Here is an 18,803-nt window from a genome sequence, read left to right as displayed (position 1 = left end):
ACTACTAGAACAAATAGTGATTCTTTTTTTCCTGCATGGTATTTATCAGGTACATCTGATTAATGTTTTAATGTTTCAATGTTTCATATTGTTGCTTTTATTGATTGTAAGTAAAATAAAGTTGCCACTAGGTTGAGATGTGTGATATAAAAGTTTAATAAATAAATATCAGGATCAGTGTGTAAATTCATAGCAATCAACGTATGTTGTGGATTATGTGCAATTTCTGTCCATCTCCTCACATCCTCTACATTCTGTTCAGGAAGGAGAATTGGTTTGTGTTCTGCTGACAGAAAACTATACACAAAACCTGGGATTTTTGAAATGCTAAAATGTGAATATCTGAATAAAGTTATGTCATTTGGCATTATTATCTAACTTTATTTTTTTAGGATGTTGCTACCTAATTTTTCTCGTGATAAATTGTATATTTCTGTATTAGGAGCAATTGTTTAAAGAAAACATTTTGCTTCCTACTTAGCGATTTTCCTTCAGAAAGATCTGAGATTCTGTCTCCCAAGATTTCAACCCTTGAAGAGCACAAGGCTATAGAAGGCTATATGGGTAGTCCTCAATTTATGACCACAATTGAGCCTGAAATTTCTGTTGTTAAGTGAGACATTTGTTAAATGAGTTTTGCCCTATTTTACAACATTTCTTGCCACAGTTTTTAAGTGAATCACTGCAGTTGTTAAGTTAGTAACCCAGTGGTTAAGTGAATCTGGCCTCCCCATTGTCAGAAAGTTGTAAAAGGTGATCTCATGTCCCTAGGACATAGCAACCGTCATAAGTATGAACCAGTTGCAAAGCATTTGAATTGTGATCACAAGACCATGGGGATGCTGCAAAAGTTGTAACTGTGAAAAATGGTCATAAGTCACTTTTTCAGTGCTGTTGTAACTTTAAACGGTCACTAATGAACTGTTGTAAGTCGAGGACTATAAACATGTTTTGCAGCTTTAATTGTCAAAGATTTATATAGTTACAACCTAAATAGCAATATTAACCTCTATCTGTCTGGATTGCATTCAGGTGTGTTTGCTTGGAAGATAAAGAAAGATGGAGTCCTCAACAGCTACTACAGCATAGTTTTGTTAATCCACCACTAGTAAAAGCACCCATACTGGAAGAAAGCCCAGACGGTAAATATTTCAGTGTTTCTAATGTGCCAGCCTTTTAGGTAAACATATAAATGTGTTTTTAAAATTAATGGCATGTATCTTTAGATTGTGTTACGAGAACTGCATATCTAAATATAAAATGCATGTCAAAAATATTGAGGTGGTTTTCTTGTTTTTGGTAGAGGTTTATTTAAAGGTTTTGTTTGAGAGAATTTCAGATGTGCAATATCATAATTTCTAACACCAGTTGGAATCAAGAGGCAATAAAATAATTCTAAGCCATTATTTATGCCTGAATGGTCACAAAATCTTATATTTAAGTATCTTATATTTTTCAGATGGGGAGTATTTTTGATGTAAATATCATATGAGTTCTGGGCTTCCCTTAGGCTTGAAAGCTGGATGGGTGATTTTGAGGCACCTGCCAATACAATTTTGTAGTAATCAGCACTTTAGACTGCAATAGAATAGAGGAGAGGCTTCAATCTCCCACACTGAGGGTCACACCAGCTTTTGTTAATTTTAAATATCAGGTTGTGTACAAGTCATCTCCCTTTCTATTATATATATATATTTTAAATTTCAGATTCATCAGCAATAGACGATATCGAAACTGTTATTTCTAGCAGTCACATTGCCAGTGATGTTCACGTCACAGAAACACAGAGGCAACTTTCACGTTATTACAATGAATTTGAAGAACTACAGCTGCTTGGAAAAGGAGCTTTTGGAGCAGTCATCAAGGTAAAGCAGTGTTCAGTGTGAAACAAATTTTACTCTGTAGAATCGCTTTGACTTATGTGTGTAAGTGTGGTGGCGCAGTGTTTTGAATGCAGTAATGCAGGCTACTTCTGCTATCAGCTGCCTGCAGTTTGGCAGTTTGATTCTCACTAGGCTCCAAGTTGACTCAAGCCTTCCATCCCATCGGTAAAATGGGGACCTAGATTGTTGGGGGTGATATGCTGACTCTAAACCTGCTTAGAGAGGGCTATAAAACATTGTGAAGCGGTATGTAAGTCTAAACACTATTGCTGTTGCTAAATAAAACACAGATTGTGTAACAAATGCTGATCTTATCCATTTGTGCAAACAATAAAGAGAAAAAAATAGAATTTATTTTTTGGGGAAAAGAAATGAGCGGGTGGCCAGAAGGAATTGTTTTTATATGATTTCCATTAGTGGTGGGATTCAAATTTTTTTACTACCGGTTCTGTGACCGTGACTTGGTGGGCATAGCTTGGCTTGGTGGGTGTGGCAGCGGAATGATACTGCAAAATCTCCAGTCCCTTCCCACTCCTGGGGGAAGGATACTGTAAAATCTCCATTTCCACTTCACTCCAGGACAAGGATACTGTAAAAATCTCCATATCCGCCCCACTCCAGGACAAGGATACTGTAAAATCTCCATTTCTATCCCACTCCAGGGCAAGGATACTGTAAAAATCTCCATATCCACCCCACTCCAGGACAAGGATACTGTAAAATCTCCATTTCCATCCTACTCCAGGGCAAGGATACTATAAAATCTCCCATTTCCACCCCACTCCAGGTCAACGATACTGTACAATCTCCATTTCCACCCCACTCCAGGGCAACGATACTGTAAAATCTCCATTTCCACCCTACTCCAGGGCAAGTATACTGTAAAATCTCCATTTCCATCCCACTCCAGGGCAAGGATACTGTACAATCTCCATTTCCACCCCACTCCAGGGCAACGATACTGTAAAATCTCCATTTCCACCCTACTCCAGGGCAAGTATACTGTAAAATCTCCATTTCCATCCCACTCCAGGGCAAGGATACTGTAAAATCTCCATTTCCATCCCACTCCAGGGCAAGGATACTGTAAAATCTCCATTTCCACCCTACTCCAGTTCTCCATTTCCATCCCACTCCAGGGCAAGAATACTGTAAAATCTCCATTTCCACCCCACTCCAGGGCAAGGATACTGTAAAATCCCCATTCCCTCCCCACCCCACTAACCTGCTTTCCAGCTCTGTTCTCCTGTGCAGGGCAACAAAAGGATCAGCTGGGAATCCAATCAGCTGGTACTTGGGAGGCAGCGAATGGATGCGGGCGGGGCCAGTCAGAAGTAGTATTTGCCGGTCTCTGAACTACACAAAATTTCCGCTACCAGTTCACTACAACCGGTCAGAACTGGCTGAATACCACCTCTGATCTCCATTGAAACATCTGTCTTATAAAATTTTTCAATGGGCAGGTCCAGAACAATCTAGATGGTTGCTGTTATGCTGTGAAGCGTATTCGTATAAATCCCACAAGCAAGCAGTTTCGAAGAATCAAAGGGGAAGTAACGCTTTTGTCACGACTAAACCATGAGAACATTGTGCGATATTACAACGCCTGGATAGAGAAATATGAGGGTCCTCTGCTTAACAGTTCTGCATCAGAAAGCACTGAAGAGAAGAAAATAGCTGAGAAGCTGGCTGAGAACGGGAAAGGTGAGCAGGTGTTTGTGGATGACATAGAAGCAAACGCCCCTCCTCCTATCCTGACCAGTTCGGTGGAGTGGAGCACCTCTTGTGAAAGATCGTCCAGTGCCAGGTTCAGCGGAGCTGATCAGGAATCCAGTGATGATGATGATGACGACGATGATGAAGGGGAAGGAGTCTTTTCGCAGTCTTTCTTGTAAGTAGGAACATTTTGTTTCTCTGCTTTCCTTTTGCTTGTTTACCATTAATTAATTAGATGAGTGATGGCAAACCTTTTTTGGCTCGTGTCCCAAAAGTGGGGGGAGTGCAGGGGGGTCGTGTGCAGGCGTGCCACACCCATAATGCAATGCACGACCCCCAGCCCGCATGAGCGCATGACTAGCACTCACCCACATTTTTTGCATGCCTTTTTTGCCCACCTCAAGCTCCAGAGGCTTTATAGGAGCCTGGGGAGGGAGAAAACAGCCTCCCCCGCCCTCCCGGAGGCCTCCAGAGGCAAGCTGGAAGTTCGGGAACGGACTTCCGGTTTGCTCGCAGGGCCGGTTTTAGTCCTCCAGAGCCTTCAGGGACCTTCACGAGGCTTCCCTGAAGGCTCTGGTGGGCGAAAAACGACCCTATAAGCAAAGCGGAAGTCATTTCTGATTTGTACATTTTAGTCCTCCGGAGCCTTCAGAGACCTTCAGGATGCTTCCCTGAAGGCTCCAGAAGACGAAAATAGGCCCTACGGACAAATCGGAAGTGGAAGATAAACCACCTTTTAGGATTTTTGCCTGTGAGATGCTATAGTCTTTATTGTCATCTTTTATTTTAATATGATTTTAATATGATTATACATGGCATTTAATTAAATAGGTCAGATCTATTCTAGTGTACTGGATAATTAAAACTATAAAAACTCATAATTAAATTAATAAATGAAACTAGAATTAAGTATCACAGCAATAGAGTAATTTTTGAACTTGATGAATTACCATTAAACATACCTCTGTGGAACATGTGAGGGAAAAATTAAAAAAGCACCTTCTGCAAAGATTTCGATATTTAAAAGTTCTTGTTTCTTGATTTAGGCCAGCAGCAGATTCTGAAAGTGATATCATTTTTGATCATGAAGAAGGCAATAGTAGAAATCAGATGATGGTAAATATTCTATTGAAAATACATCTTTAAGCATCCTCTTTCAAATATGTGGATTCAAAATCTGATAATCAAAAGCTCTACAGCATGTATTGTCATATGATTCTGCTTACAGTTAAAAGCCACAGTAATGTTGCTATTTGCTTTATTGATAAGAATATTTGTACCCAGCATCATGTTGTGATGTTGGGTAGTAGAATATAAATAAAACGGGTTTATTTGGCATTTCAGCACTTAAGAATGCTGTTTTTAAATGAAAGAAATGTTATCTGTGGATTTATGGACTGATTAAATATATGTAGTGAAGAATTAAGTTTGCTTATATTGTACTTCTGTATTTTTGTGATCTAGGATGAAGACTACAAGGAAAAAGATAGTTCTAGTGAAGAAAACAAAACATCAGTGATTCAGACTGTGCACCATCTTTATATTCAGGTTGGAAATTATCATTTGGTACAGCCAGAATAAATATATTCAGAATAAAATGAACATTTTCTGTTTCTGAGATAGAAGTAACGTTACAGTCAGTATCCAGTATCATCAGAAGCCATCTAAGAAATCAGTGAGAAGTAGTTTTTTTCAGCCTTACAAGTTTTAGAAGCAAACAATTTATGATTTCAGAGCATGCTTAAAATAACAAAATCTCTCAACTCAAGCCCAGCTCCTAATAACTACATGGAAACATGCATGTTGTTTTCAATATGGACATGAGATGTTGTGCTGGGATGTGTTTTGATTGCTCAGTTTGGACCTTATTACTGTAGGATTTTCAACTCTAGGTTAAAGTTTTGTGATTTCCTGATTGTCTCCCCTCCATGTATTAATTCCATTAGCTTCTTAAGATCAACCAGATACTGCCCCCTGCTGCGGGAAAAGAACATTCTACCTGTTGCATCTGATGTGAGAAATAATCCACATGCAGAACAGGTGTTAAAAGCTTTGGCTGATCTTTAAAACAAACCACTTTGTATAATATTTGCTTCATTCCGTTGCAGGAAATATTCAAAATTGATGTGTCTGGGTTAATCAAATACATTGTACCTTTGAAAACGGTAATGGCTACCGTGACTAAGTGTTATACACCCTTAGAATTGATCAAACAATATAAGTATGCAGAAGCATTCTTATGAATCACATAAACTTCTTTCTTCTTAGCATAACAAGGTGAAAAGACATTGGTTTTTTTAAAGGGCTTATTTTTTTCCAGTCAGGCAGCTAAGCAAATGAAATTCAGGCAAACAAACCTATAGTTTTCCTTCTTTGTCTCCTTCCATTGTCTGCCCTCAAAAAAAAAAGGATTAAATTTAGCCAGTCAGAATACATATCTTTAAATAAATTTCTTTTAAAGGAGAAGCCTCTAGTATTTGAATGATTAATCACCCCAAATCTGGGTTGTAGAATAGTAACAGTTATACATGTGATCTTCCCAAATGCTTTCAATTTTTCCCCCCTTTTGCATTTAAAGATGGAATATTGTGAAAAGAGCACATTACGAGATACCATTGATCAAGGTTTATACCAAGATACCAATCGTCTTTGGAGACTTTTCCGGGAAATATTGGATGGTTTAGCTTATATCCATGAAAAGGTCAGTGATGGTCATGTCAAGCCCATGCACATATCTTGTACTTTATTGGGTTTAGTTAATTATTTACCAAAAAATTATTCTGGCCTTGATAAAGGCAGGGGAAGTTTCAATTATTGCATTGCTATCCAGTTTTCATTTGTGCTTCCCAGTATATCTGACTCAGAAGCCACATCTTTAAGCCTAAGCAAAACTCCTTATCTATTTCAACAATCCAAAACAATATATGTTTGCTTTTGCCAGCAAGATAACCATCTGACTAACCATCTGATGTGTCTCCTTAGTCAGAGATAGGTAACCTGTTAAATCCTACTTTGCAAATCTGGTGTCCTTCCTGGTTGTACCAACAAAACTTGGCACATTTTGCTATATGTAGCTTTATTTTGAATTTTCTTAACCACGTAATATTAGATTTTATGGGATATTGTAAAACCTTTTCTTAATTTTTTTTTTTAGATTTGTTTATTTAATATTCTGGGCATGCTACTGGCTGAGCTAGTGAAGCTATATACAATATAATAGAATGAGACAGGTTTTAACTGATTTTCCTCTCCTTTCCCATCCCCTTGGAAAATAGGTGATTCTAGGAAGATACACACCATTTCAAGCAAGTGTTATTTTGCAGCATAAAGCTTCAGTGCCAATTCTGCGTGCACACTTGACCTCTCCAAAACCTCCAGGCTAGATAGGTTATTGTTCATATCCCAAGTTTGGGATATTATTGATTTGCTATTAATACCATTACGATATCTTTTTTCTTTATCCATGTTCCCCATGTTCTAACATTTTCTGGGTATTTAGTTATCTCTGGCTGGTTTGCAATATTACTTCTATTGTAATAATATTGAATCAAAGTTGCGCACATATATCTTTGAAATCACTTTGTGTGCTGCTGTTAATAATGAAATTATAAACAGTTATGGTTATATTAGATGGTTTTAGGAGGAGGTATCTTTAAATCAGTTTTTGACTCCTGGTGACTACCTAGACTAGATGCTGCAGTTTTCTTAAGATTTCTTCTTAAGGCTGAGAGAGAGTGACTTGCCAAGTTCACCCAGCTGGCTTTGTATTTAAGACCTGGTTAGAACTCACAGTCTCTCAGTTTCTAACTTGATGCCTTAACCACAACAAACTGGCTTTCAGTAGTATTAGTGCTGTATTTGGTAATATATCCTGTTTTTAGAATACAAATCCTAACCAAGGAGGCTCACAAGTAGCATTAACAATAATAAAAGTATTTATAACATATGCTATAATATTCTAGGCAGTTTTCAAAGACTGTGCCCATATAATCATCATCATCATCTTATCATCTTGATCATGACTTCTGATAATCATCATCGAATATAGAAATGTAAACAAAGTTTGCCCCACTACTCTTAAAGGCTGAGCTGACTCATGCTTGAGGGTCCAATCTTATATTCTGTTTGAAGTGTGATTCATATGCACACTGTTTCATATCAAACTTTATTTGATTTTATTAAAGGGAATGATTCACCGAGATCTGAAACCTGTCAACATTTTTTTAGATTCAGAAGATCATGTGAAAATTGGTGACTTTGGTTTGGCAACAGATCACCCAGCTAATACAGTAAGTGTTTATAAAAAAAGGTGTATGCTGTAATATATAATTTATGATATATTATTATTTATAGAACAAGGCAATGTTTTAATTTTAGCTTATATATTTAATAAATACATCTTCAGGAAATATGTTAATTCGTACACTGTGCATCAGAGGTGGTATTCTGCCAGTTTGCACCGGTTTAGGAGAAACGTTAGTGGCGGTGGCGCAAGGCTCCGCCCTCCCACCCAGATGTTATCACGGGCACATGCCCAGATACTACCGAACCAATAGTTAAAATAAGAGACTACCATTACTGCTGTGCATCATATTATGGTTTACATACTTGTCAACATCATATTTGTATCCTCACTGACTAGTTCAAGATCCAGCTAATGAGTTCCATAACTGAATAGGGACTGAAGTCTAATGCATTGCCATTTGCATACATTTTCAAACAATGCTGTTTTTGCCACAAAAGTAAAAAATAATTAAAAAAAGCTTCTTCCAACATGTTAAAAACAAGAAAAAGGTTAAGGAAACAATTGGTCCATTGCTGGGAGAATGTGGCAAGAAGGTGACAAGCAACAGGGAGAAAGCAGAACTATTTAACTCATTTTTTGCATCTGTCTTTACAAAAAGGGATAAAACAGTCCAACCTATCAAAAACAGCACCACAAAAATCAGATTAGGAACACAAGTTGAAATAGGGAAAGAAATGGTAAGTGAGCACCTGTCTACCCTAGACAGGTTCAAATCACCAGGACCGGGTGGATTACACCTCAGGGTTCTAAAAGAACTGGCAGACAAGATCTCAGAACCACTGAACTATATCTTTCAGAGATCCTGGAGCAGAGGACTGGAAAAGAGCTGATGTGGTTCCCATCTTCAAAAAAGGGGGAAAAAACAGATCCAGGAAACTACAGACCTATCAGCCTGACCTGAATAGCAGGAAAGATTCTGGAAAAGATAATCAAGCAACGAATTAGCGAACACCTAGAAGCAAACAAAGTAATAGCCAAAAGCCAACATGGGTTTGTCAAAAACAGATCATGCCAGACTAATCTTATTGCATTCTTTCATAATGTGACAAAATTAGTGTACCAGAGAAATGCCGTCGATATAGTTTACTTGGACTTCAGTAAGGCATTTGATAAGATATCCTACTACTAGATAAAGTAGAAGAATGTGGGTTAGACAGCATCACCAGCAGATGGATTCGTAACTGGCTGACCAACCACACTCAACGTGTAGTCCTCAATGGAACTGCATCTACATGGAGGGAAGTATGCAGTGGGGTACCTCAAGGCTCTGTTTTAGGCCCAGTACTCTTCAACATCCTCATCAATGATCTGGATGAGGGGATAAATGGGGAACTCATCAAATTTGCAGATGACATCAAGATGGCAGGAATAGCCAACACTCCAGAAGATAGGCTTAAGATACAGAAGAATATTGACAAACTTGAATATTGGGCACTATCTAACAAAGTGAAATTCAATGGTAAAAAAAGGAAGGTTCTACATTTAGGCAAGAAAAACAAAATGCACAGGTACAGTATAGGTGGTACCTTGCTCAATAGTAGTAACTGTGATAGGGGTCTTGGAAACCTAGTGGACAACCATTTAAATATGAGCCAGCAGTGTGCAGCAGCTGCCAAAAAAGCCAACACAATTCTAGGGTGCATAAACAGAGGGATAGAATCAAGATCACGTGAAGTGTTAATACCAATTTACAATGCCTTGGTAAGGCAACACTTGGAATACTGCATTCAGTTTTGGTCACCACGATGTAGAAAAGATGTGGAGACTCTAGAAAGAGTGCAGAGGAGAGCAACAAAGATGATTAGGGGTCTGGAGGCTAAAACATTTGAGGAACGGTTGCAGGAACTGGGTATGTCTAGTTCAATGAAAAGAAGGACTAGGGGAGACATAATAGCAGTGTTCCAATAACTCAGGGGTTGCCACAAAGAAGAGGGAGTCAAACTATTCTCCAAAGCACCTGAGGATAGAACAAGAAGCAATGGGTGGAACTAATTAAGGAGAGAATCAACTTAGAACTGAGGAAAAATTTCCTGACATAAGAATTAATCAGTGGAACAGCTTGTCTCCAGAAGTTGTGAATGCCTCAACACTGGAAGTCTTTAAGAAGATGTTAGATAGCCATTTGTCTGAAATGGTATAGGGTTTCCTGCCTAGGCAGGGGGTTGGACTAGAAGACCTCCAAGGTCCCTTCCAACTCTACTATTGTATTGTATTGTATTGTATTGTATTGTATTGTATTGTATTGTATTGTATTGTATTGTATTACTTTCCAGCCATTATTCAGATCTAAGAGTGTGATCTATATAACCAGATATGGTGCATTTTTCTTTTTCAGGTAGACTCTAAACCTGGAGAAGTTTCCAACCAAAATGTGGTTGCAAATGATCCATTGGGTAGGTATAAAGCAGCATGTTTCCCTGCTTCTTTAAACATATAGTTTTGAAATGCAGATTGAAATGAATTTATATCTTTCCAATGACAGGATCAGGGATAGCATTCAAATGCTGACCAAGCTTAATTTTTAAGTAACCTTATGTCGATTGCTAGCAAGTCCCAATAATACCCTACCATTTAGGATTAATTTTCATATTTGAACACTAAGAAATGTTCATATTTATGACTTGTTCTAACAAATGTTTCTAGCATTCTGTTGTGAACAATAGTAGCTCCATTGTATACATTAGCAGTTTGAACCTCTCTTGTCTTTTCTTATTACCTTCTAGTCTGCTTCTGATCAAGGACTTTTCTTCAACATTTCCCTAATCATTTTTTAATGAAACAGGGATTGTGACCATAAAATAATTTACATAATATTGGTAAAAATACAGTGAATACCTATAATATAAAGAGTTTCAGTAAATACTGAAAGCTTAGATTTTAAAAGAACACATAGCCACACATACATATTTACAGCTCAGATTACAAAGCAAAGGAGATACAAAAAGTCTAATTTGGTAAAATATTTAGACAAATATCTCTACTTGTATTCAAACTTGCAAACTGACTGTAGAATAATTGCATTTTCAAGCTATAATGTAAAATGTGTGAGTTACTTTCTAAGCATTTAAAAGGCAGGAAAGCAGTTAATAAAGTTCAATAATTAAATCTTTGGTTTTTAATAGGAAACTTAACAGGAATGGTTGGCACTGCTCTTTATGTGAGTCCAGAAGTCCAAGGAAGTACTAAATCTACATACAATCAGGTAAAAATGTCCATAAGACTTACATTCTTATCAGGGAAATTGCCTCAGTGATATCATGTGAAATCCACAATGGGGGTTTTTGGAGCCAGGTTTGTTCCTTAGATCCAAAGATTGCCATTTACTCTATTAAATAAATAAATAAAATTAAACTTGAACTTGAAACTTGAAACTATTACAACACATTGGTTTTGCTTTACTGAAGTTTCCTGCATGTTTTATAGTGTGTGTCTCAATCTTGGCAACTCTAAGAAGTGTGGACTTCAACTCCCAGAATTCTTGGGGTTGAAAAGTCCACATCTCTTAAAGTTGCTAAGATTGAGAAACACTGATGTATAGGCAGACAAAGAGGATATAAGAAGCAATAACAATTTTAACAACCTTTTATTATTGATAGGGGAAAGCCTTTAGAATGGCACTTGCTATAGTGTAGAAGTTTTAAAAGAGGATTGATTTTACATATTGACTATTTACATTTTTAGGCACACTTTTCTCTTGCCTAGTGAGATATTTGCATACTATATTTTGTTTACTTCAAACATTAGTATTATATAAAAGTATAATGGCAGCAATTGTACAGTGTCATTGTTATTTTCTCAACTGTCCTAGAATTCATTTTTCAGTCAAGCGTTCTTTGCACTCTCTTTCACAATATTTTTTTTAATGGGACCACTATAAGATAAGCAATCTGATTAAGTAAGATACCGGGACTGTTTAGATTCCAGATTCTATTTCTTGCAAGTATACTGACTTTCAGTTTTCTTTTTCTAGAAAGTGGACCTCTTCAGCTTGGGTATAATATTCTTTGAGATGTCCTATCATCCAATGACTACCGCATCGGAAAGAATCTTTGTTCTTAGTCAGTTAAGGCTTGTATGTATAAATTTCATTTATAATTTGTCTGGCAACAACTTATTAGATAGGACAGTTTTTTAAAAAGAAAAATTCATGGCAATTGCTCTCTAGGTCATATAAGACTAACTCATATAAAATAATTATGGAAGCTATCGAAATAGAGAAACACCCACACAACATGAATAAACGTGACGATATCTCCCACCTACCAGACATCTGGAAACCAACCCTAGTCAACAAATGAACCCCACCTACCACCCAGGCCGTTACAGCACAAAACAGCAATGGACACACAGCCAGCACCAATCTACCAATCATGATAAAACCACACAGCTAATCAATCCACTTACTGAAACAAAGCCAGCACTCCACACACACCCCACCAAGATTTATAGAAAGACGCCAGCTCCGAACTGGTTTCTGACAAGTAAAATCAATGGGGGAAGCTGGAGACTGTTAACTACCATGTGATTCTACCAAGAACCTTGTTGCTTTGCTTAATGACCATGGGAAAAAAGTTCATAAAAGCAGGTGTGACTGTCTTAACAATTATTTTACTTAGCGATGGTAATTCTGGTCCCAATTCTGGTTGTAATTCAAGGACTACCTGTATTAGGACAAAGCATTAATAAGAGGTGTGTCATAAAACATGAGCTTAAATGAAAAATTTCTCTTTGGACTATTTAAGCTGCCACATCTTTTGCAAGGGATGCTTAGTTGCTTCATAACTGTACCTATATGGACACAGTAGCTGGGCATGGATGTATGTATGGATATGGATGGAAACAGCTTTTGAAGCTGGCACTTGAACCTTCTGAAAGAGGTGACTGCTTTAGCGCTTTGAAGACCGATGCTTTGTCTCCACTTAATGTATTTTGTGAAACACTTCTTTTTTTACACTTTGCTTACCTCTGGTTTACATTAACTATGTAATGGTATAAAAAGATACAGGATTTACGCCATACAATTGCTCGTATTAGGTATTGTAGGGCACAGTAGAAAGACAGGTGAGAAATTGGCTTACTTACCAGTCTGTTATTCATATATTTACCCAATTTGGCACCTTCTAGATACGATTTCAACATTCATAATGCCTAGCTAGTATGACTCTTGGATCCGCTGCTGGGAACTAAAAAAATCGAGGTGTAATTCTCCTGAAAGTCATTAGGTTGGGAAAGGCTACCCTACATAATTATAAATGACAAAGATATTTTCATTTTGATATAACCTTTAAGGTGATCACATTATTCTAATGTGTTTTGTTTTTCAGCCATTTATTGAATTTCCAGAAGACTTTGATGAAGTAAAAAATGCAAAACAGGTATTCACTTTTTAAAAAAGTAATGGTTATATTGTGTGTTAACAATTTAATGTATTTGTTTATCAAATTTAGAGACTGCCCGTCTTACTGCCAGAGCAACCCAGGGTGGTATCTGTTTCCTCCATTGAGATTAATACTGGTCTGTTTCCTAGTTAAATTTGAAAATAATGAATAATAATGAGGGGTCCTTGGTGCTCTCTGAGCTTGATTGTTTGTTTACACCAGTTTCATCACCCAAAGTAAATAACATTAGGTAAATAACAGTGATTGATGGTGTTACCTAATTTGGGTAATAAAACATCTGCAAGAAAACAGCCAAGCTCAGAGAGGAGCAAGAACCCCTCATTTTAACCCTGAGCTACAAATATTTTCCTTTATTGGCAGTTAATAATATATAATCTATCTAGAGGAGATATCTAGATCTCCTAATATCTAGAGATCAACCCTGACTGCTCTTTAGAAAGCTAGATCCTGAAGATGAAACTGAGATACTTTGGCCACCTAATGAGAAGGAAGGAGTCACTGGAGAAGAGCCTAATGCTAGGAAATATTTTTTTTAAGATTTTTTTTTAATTTTTAGACAAACATAAACAAGACATAAAACATAAAACCATCTTTCATCACATACAGAGTGTCGATTGGTTACAGGGGTTTTATGCATCCTTTCCATAGTCATCACTTGCAATTTATATCAATTCACATATTATCAAATCCAATATATTATATACATTATTATCATTGTACCTTATTTGTTTGACTATCACTATTTATTACTTCACTTTCAATGAACTACACTAAATATTGGGATCATTTATATTATAACAATTCATTACATCATCTTCAATCTATCCAATAATAATATATATTTATATTATATTCAATGTCATTCTATTATTTTTGTATTGGTAACTTTCTCTAGTATCTTTCATTTCCATGTTTTTTTATCTAACCATTGATAAAATAAATCCCATGTCTTATAAAATTGTTTATCTTCTTGTTCTCTAATTTCAAATGTCAATTTACTCATTTCTGCACATTCCATTATTTTGTAAATAACTTCCTCCTGCGTTGGTATTTTCTCATTTTTCCAATTTTTAGCAAATACAATTCTAGCTGCCGTTAACACATTTACATTCAAATATTTCATTTCTCTATTGTATATTTCCGGTATAATTCCCAATAGAAAGATTTCTGGTTTAAAGTTTATATGTTTTTGTATCGTTTTTTCCAACCAGGTGTGGATTTTAGTCCAATATGTTTTAGCTTCTATGCAAGTCCACTTCATATGGTAATGTGAACCTGGTATCTGATGACATTTCCAACACTTTTCCAATTTATTCTTGAACATTCTTTCTATTCTTGTCGGGGATAAGTGCCACCTATAAAACATCTTATACAAATTTTCTTTATATGCTGTTGATTTTGTCATTTTATAATTTTGAGACCACAATTTCTGCCAATTCTCTAAATCAATTCCATGTCCAAAGTTTTTCCCCCAAGCAATCATAGATTCTTTAACATATTCTTCTTCTAGCTTAGCTTCTAATAAATATTCATATAGTTTTTAAATTACCTTTTCATCAGTACCTATCAAAATTTTATCTAACTCAGTCATTTTATCATGGAAACCTTCCATTTTAAGATGTAAACCAGTTCATCTTTATACCCTGCTGTTCCGATTCTTGCATAGATTTAAGTTCACCCTTTGCATTCAATATTTCACCATATCTAACTGTTAGTTCCTTTTTGTATATTATTGGATATGAAAAAGCTTCAATAGTTGATAACCAGATTGTAATTTTTAAGTAATGTTGCCTTTTAATCTTTTCCCAATTTAATAGCAAAGCCTTGCATATATAATGTCTTCTAAAATACCCCTGCGTTTTTGTTCCCTTATACCATATGAAAGCGTGCCATCCCAACAACAAATCATCTCCTTTTACAGTCAATAATCTAGAATTTCTTAATGTTATCCATTCCTTGACCCACATCAAACTTGTTGCCTGATAATATAATTCCCAGTTAGGTAGACCAAATCCTCCTCTTATTCTAGCATTTTGTAACAATTTTAGTTTTATTCTCACTTTTTTTCCCTGCCAAATATACTTCAACACTATTTTGTTTAAATCGTCAAAATAATATTTCCCTAATCTAATTGGAATTGTCTGGAACAAATATACAATCCTTGGTAATATGTTCATCTTGATTGTTGATATTCTCCCTATTATTAATAATTGTAAATTTCCCTGTTTTGCCAAATCTGTCGCAATCTGTTGTTTAAGTTTATGGTAATTGTTCTCTTTAAGTGTACTACATCTTAGATTTAGATTTTTAGATTTTACTTTATTTGTATGCCGCCCTTTTCCCTGAGGGGACTCAGGGCGGCTCACAATTCAAGGGAGGGGAAAAAACAGACAAGTTACAAACATGAAAACCATGCACCGTTAAAAAACACAACAGTCATACCATTCGAGTGGGGTTGCAAGTCTTTAGCCCCAGACCTGTTGGAACAGCCAGCTTTTAAGGGCTATGCGGAAGGCCTGGAGGGTGGTGAGGGTACGAATCCCCACGGGGAGTTCGTTCCAGAGGGTCGGAGCAGCCACCGAGAAGGCCCTCCTCCGGGTAGTTGCCAGTCGACATTGGCCGGCTGATGGAATTCGGAGGAGGCCTAGTCTATGGGATCTTATTGGTCTAGTGGAGGTAATTGGCAGTAGGCAGTCTCTCAAGTACCCAGATCCAATACCATGAAGGGCTTTGTAGGTGACAACTAGCACCTTGAAGCGCACCCGGAGATCAACAGGCAGCCAGTGCAGCTCGCAGAGGATAGGTGTTACGTGGGTGAATCGAGGCGCACCCACGATCGCTCGCGCGGCTGCATTCTGGACAAGCTGAAGTCGCCGAATGCTCTTCAAGGGCAGCCCCATGTAGAGCACGTTGCAGTACTCCAGCCTAGAGGTCACAAGGGCACGAGTGACTATTGTGAGAGCCTCCCGGTTCAGGTAGGGACGCAACTGGTGCACCAGGCGAACCTGGGCGAATGCCCCCCTGGTCACAGCTGACAAATGATGTTCAAAAGTCAGCTGTGGGTCCAGGAGGACTCCCAAATTGCGGACCCTGTCTGAGGGGCGTACTATTTGACCCCCCAGCCTGAGAGATGGAACACTTGGCCAATTAGTGGGAGGGAAGCACAGCAGCCACTCGGTCTTATCTGGATTGAGTACAAGCTTGTTAACCCCCATCCAGTCTCTAACAGCCTCAAGGCCCTGGCTCATCATGTCCATCGCTTCATTGAGTTGGCACGGGGCAGACAGATACAGCTGTGTATCGTCCGCATACTGGTGGTATTTTATCCCGTGTCGTCGAATGATCTCACCCAGCGGTTTCATGTAGATATTAAAAAGAAGGGGGGACAGGACCGAACCCTGCGGCACCCCATACGTTAGGGGCCTAGGGGTCGATCTCTGCCCTCCGACTAACACCGACTGCGACCTGTCCGAGAGGTAAGAGGAGAACCACCGTAAGACAGTGCCTCCCACCCCCACCTCCCGCAGTCGTCGCAGAAGGATACCATGGTCGATGGTATCGAAAGCCGCAGAGAGGTCAAGGAGTACTAGGATGGAGGCATGACCTCTATCCCTAGCTCTCCAGAGATCATCGGTCAATGCGACCAAAGCGGTTTCCGTGCTGTAGCCAGGCCTGAAGCCTGACTGGAATGGATCTAGATAACTGGTTTCCTCCAAGGACCGCTGGAGCTGAAAGGCCACCACCTTCTCAACAACCTTCCCCACAAATATTTGCTGTCAAATATATCCTTACATACCTGACCTTATTCATGATCTGGATCTTCAATGCTGGGAAAGATTGAGGGCAAAAGAAGAAGGGGACGACAGAGAAATGAGGTGGCCAGATGGAGTCACTGAAGCAGTAGGCATGAGCTTAAATGGACTTCAGAGGATGGTAGAGGACAGGAGGGCCTGGAGGAACGTTGTCCCTGGGATCACGATGGGTCGGATATGACTTTGCAAATAACAAAATATATAATCAATGTCTGTTTGCCCCATTAGGATTAAATAATACGTATCAAAGTAATCTAGTTCCTTGAAAAAAAATGAATATTTAGAAAGTAATATTGAAGTAATATTTTTTAAAAATGACTGGAATATTATACAGTTTACAGATTTTATTAGCATGACTGAAAGATTATTCCATATTTTTGTATTTTCTGACAATAGCTGCAAATATGATATATATTGATTGTGTATAACTAGGAAGACAGATCTAAAGATAGAAGTTAGAAAGAAAACTCTGATTTATAAATTTAAAATGTCACCATGTATTTTGGCTTTTTAGAAACTGGTGATTGCTTGGCTATTGAACCATGATCCTTCAAAACGGCCAACTGCTATGGAGCTCTTAAAAAGTGAACATCTTCCACCACCTCAGTTGGAAGAGTCTGAACTTCATGAAGTCCTTCATCATACTTTAGCAAATGTGGACGGAAAATCATACCGGACCATGATGGACCAAATATTCTCCCAGCGCATTTCTCCCGGAATAGATTATACCTATGACAGTGATATCCTCAAGGTGTGTTCTTAAGTCTGCATTGAAAAAAACAGCAACTTAGATATGATTGGAATCTTATTTTATTGCTTTTAAAATAATAACAGAACAAGAAACAACAAACAGAAAAAGAAAAGCGGGGGACTAATGGGGAAGAAAAATGAAAAGCATTGGGAAATATTGCTTTGACTAATTCTAATGCTTCCAGTTACACAAAGTATGAAAATTGGCAGGGGAAGAAAGTGTTAGTGGTTGTTTTGGTTGCTGCTCTGTGGCTTCCTGTTATGTCTTATAAACACTTTTCATTTACTTTTGAAGCCGTAATACCGCATTTTTCACAGTATAAGATGCACCTTTTTCCATCAAAAAAGAGGCTGAAAATCTGGGTCTTATACACTGCATACAGCATTTTTTGCTTCGCTCCTTCATCAAAATGGCCGTGCATAGCTTTTAGAAGGCTTTCAGAAAGCTCTTGGGGTCTGGAGAGGACAGAAATAAGCGAAAAATGGCCCGGTTTTTGCCCTCCCAGCCCCCAGAAGCATTCTATAAGCTTCCTAAAGGCTATCCATGCCCCTTTTTTTGACAAAAAATGGGCCTGTTTTTGCAAAAACAGGCATTTTTTGCTCGTTTTTAGGGGGCCCACCCCCCAGGAGCACCCTACAAGCCTTATAAGGGTTATTTATGCCCTTTTTTTGAGAAAAAAAAACAGCCAGTTTTTCGCAAAAATGGGCCGTTTTTGGGAGGTTTGCAGAGTGCAAAAACGTTTTTCCCCTCTTCAAAACCTTGCTGCGTCTTATACTCCAGTGCATCTTATACTCTGAAAAATACAGTAATAATTTTGTTTTATTACTCAATTTATAGGGCTGCCCATCCCTAATTAATGACTCTAACCATGTTAAAAATATAAAAAAGGAAAAAATCATACACACAACAAAAGCCAAAGTAAAAACAGACCCACCT

The 18,803-nt window shown here is 37.8% G+C and overlaps 1 protein-coding gene across 2 annotated transcripts in view; it reads left to right on the top strand.

Moving 5' to 3' along the window:
• Window positions 1-18,803, top strand: part of EIF2AK4 (eukaryotic translation initiation factor 2 alpha kinase 4) — a 51,806-nt gene that overhangs the window by 16,242 nt on the left and 16,761 nt on the right. For both annotated transcript variants that reach the window (XM_087722934.1, XM_087722926.1), the window contains 12 exons: window positions 1,033-1,142; window positions 1,708-1,865; window positions 3,347-3,774; window positions 4,646-4,715; window positions 5,064-5,147; window positions 6,178-6,300; window positions 7,784-7,888; window positions 10,241-10,298; window positions 11,028-11,107; window positions 11,876-11,977; window positions 13,230-13,280; window positions 17,631-17,867. In XM_087722934.1, coding sequence (XP_087579060.1) covers window positions 1,033-1,142; window positions 1,708-1,865; window positions 3,347-3,774; window positions 4,646-4,715; window positions 5,064-5,147; window positions 6,178-6,300; window positions 7,784-7,888; window positions 10,241-10,298; window positions 11,028-11,107; window positions 11,876-11,977; window positions 13,230-13,280; window positions 17,631-17,867 — 1,606 coding nt within the window. The remainder of the gene's footprint in view (window positions 1-1,032; window positions 1,143-1,707; window positions 1,866-3,346; window positions 3,775-4,645; window positions 4,716-5,063; window positions 5,148-6,177; window positions 6,301-7,783; window positions 7,889-10,240; window positions 10,299-11,027; window positions 11,108-11,875; window positions 11,978-13,229; window positions 13,281-17,630; window positions 17,868-18,803) is intronic.

This window comes from Thamnophis sirtalis, unplaced genomic scaffold (assembly GCF_051295495.1).
Source record: "Thamnophis sirtalis isolate CommonGarterSnake01/CBP01778 unplaced genomic scaffold, rThaSir2_p1.2 scaffold_1, whole genome shotgun sequence".
In the NCBI taxonomy this organism is placed as follows: Eukaryota; Metazoa; Chordata; class Lepidosauria; order Squamata; family Natricidae; genus Thamnophis; species Thamnophis sirtalis.
Note: the sequence above shows the minus strand (reverse complement) of the source record. Positions and strands in the feature narration are given on the sequence as shown.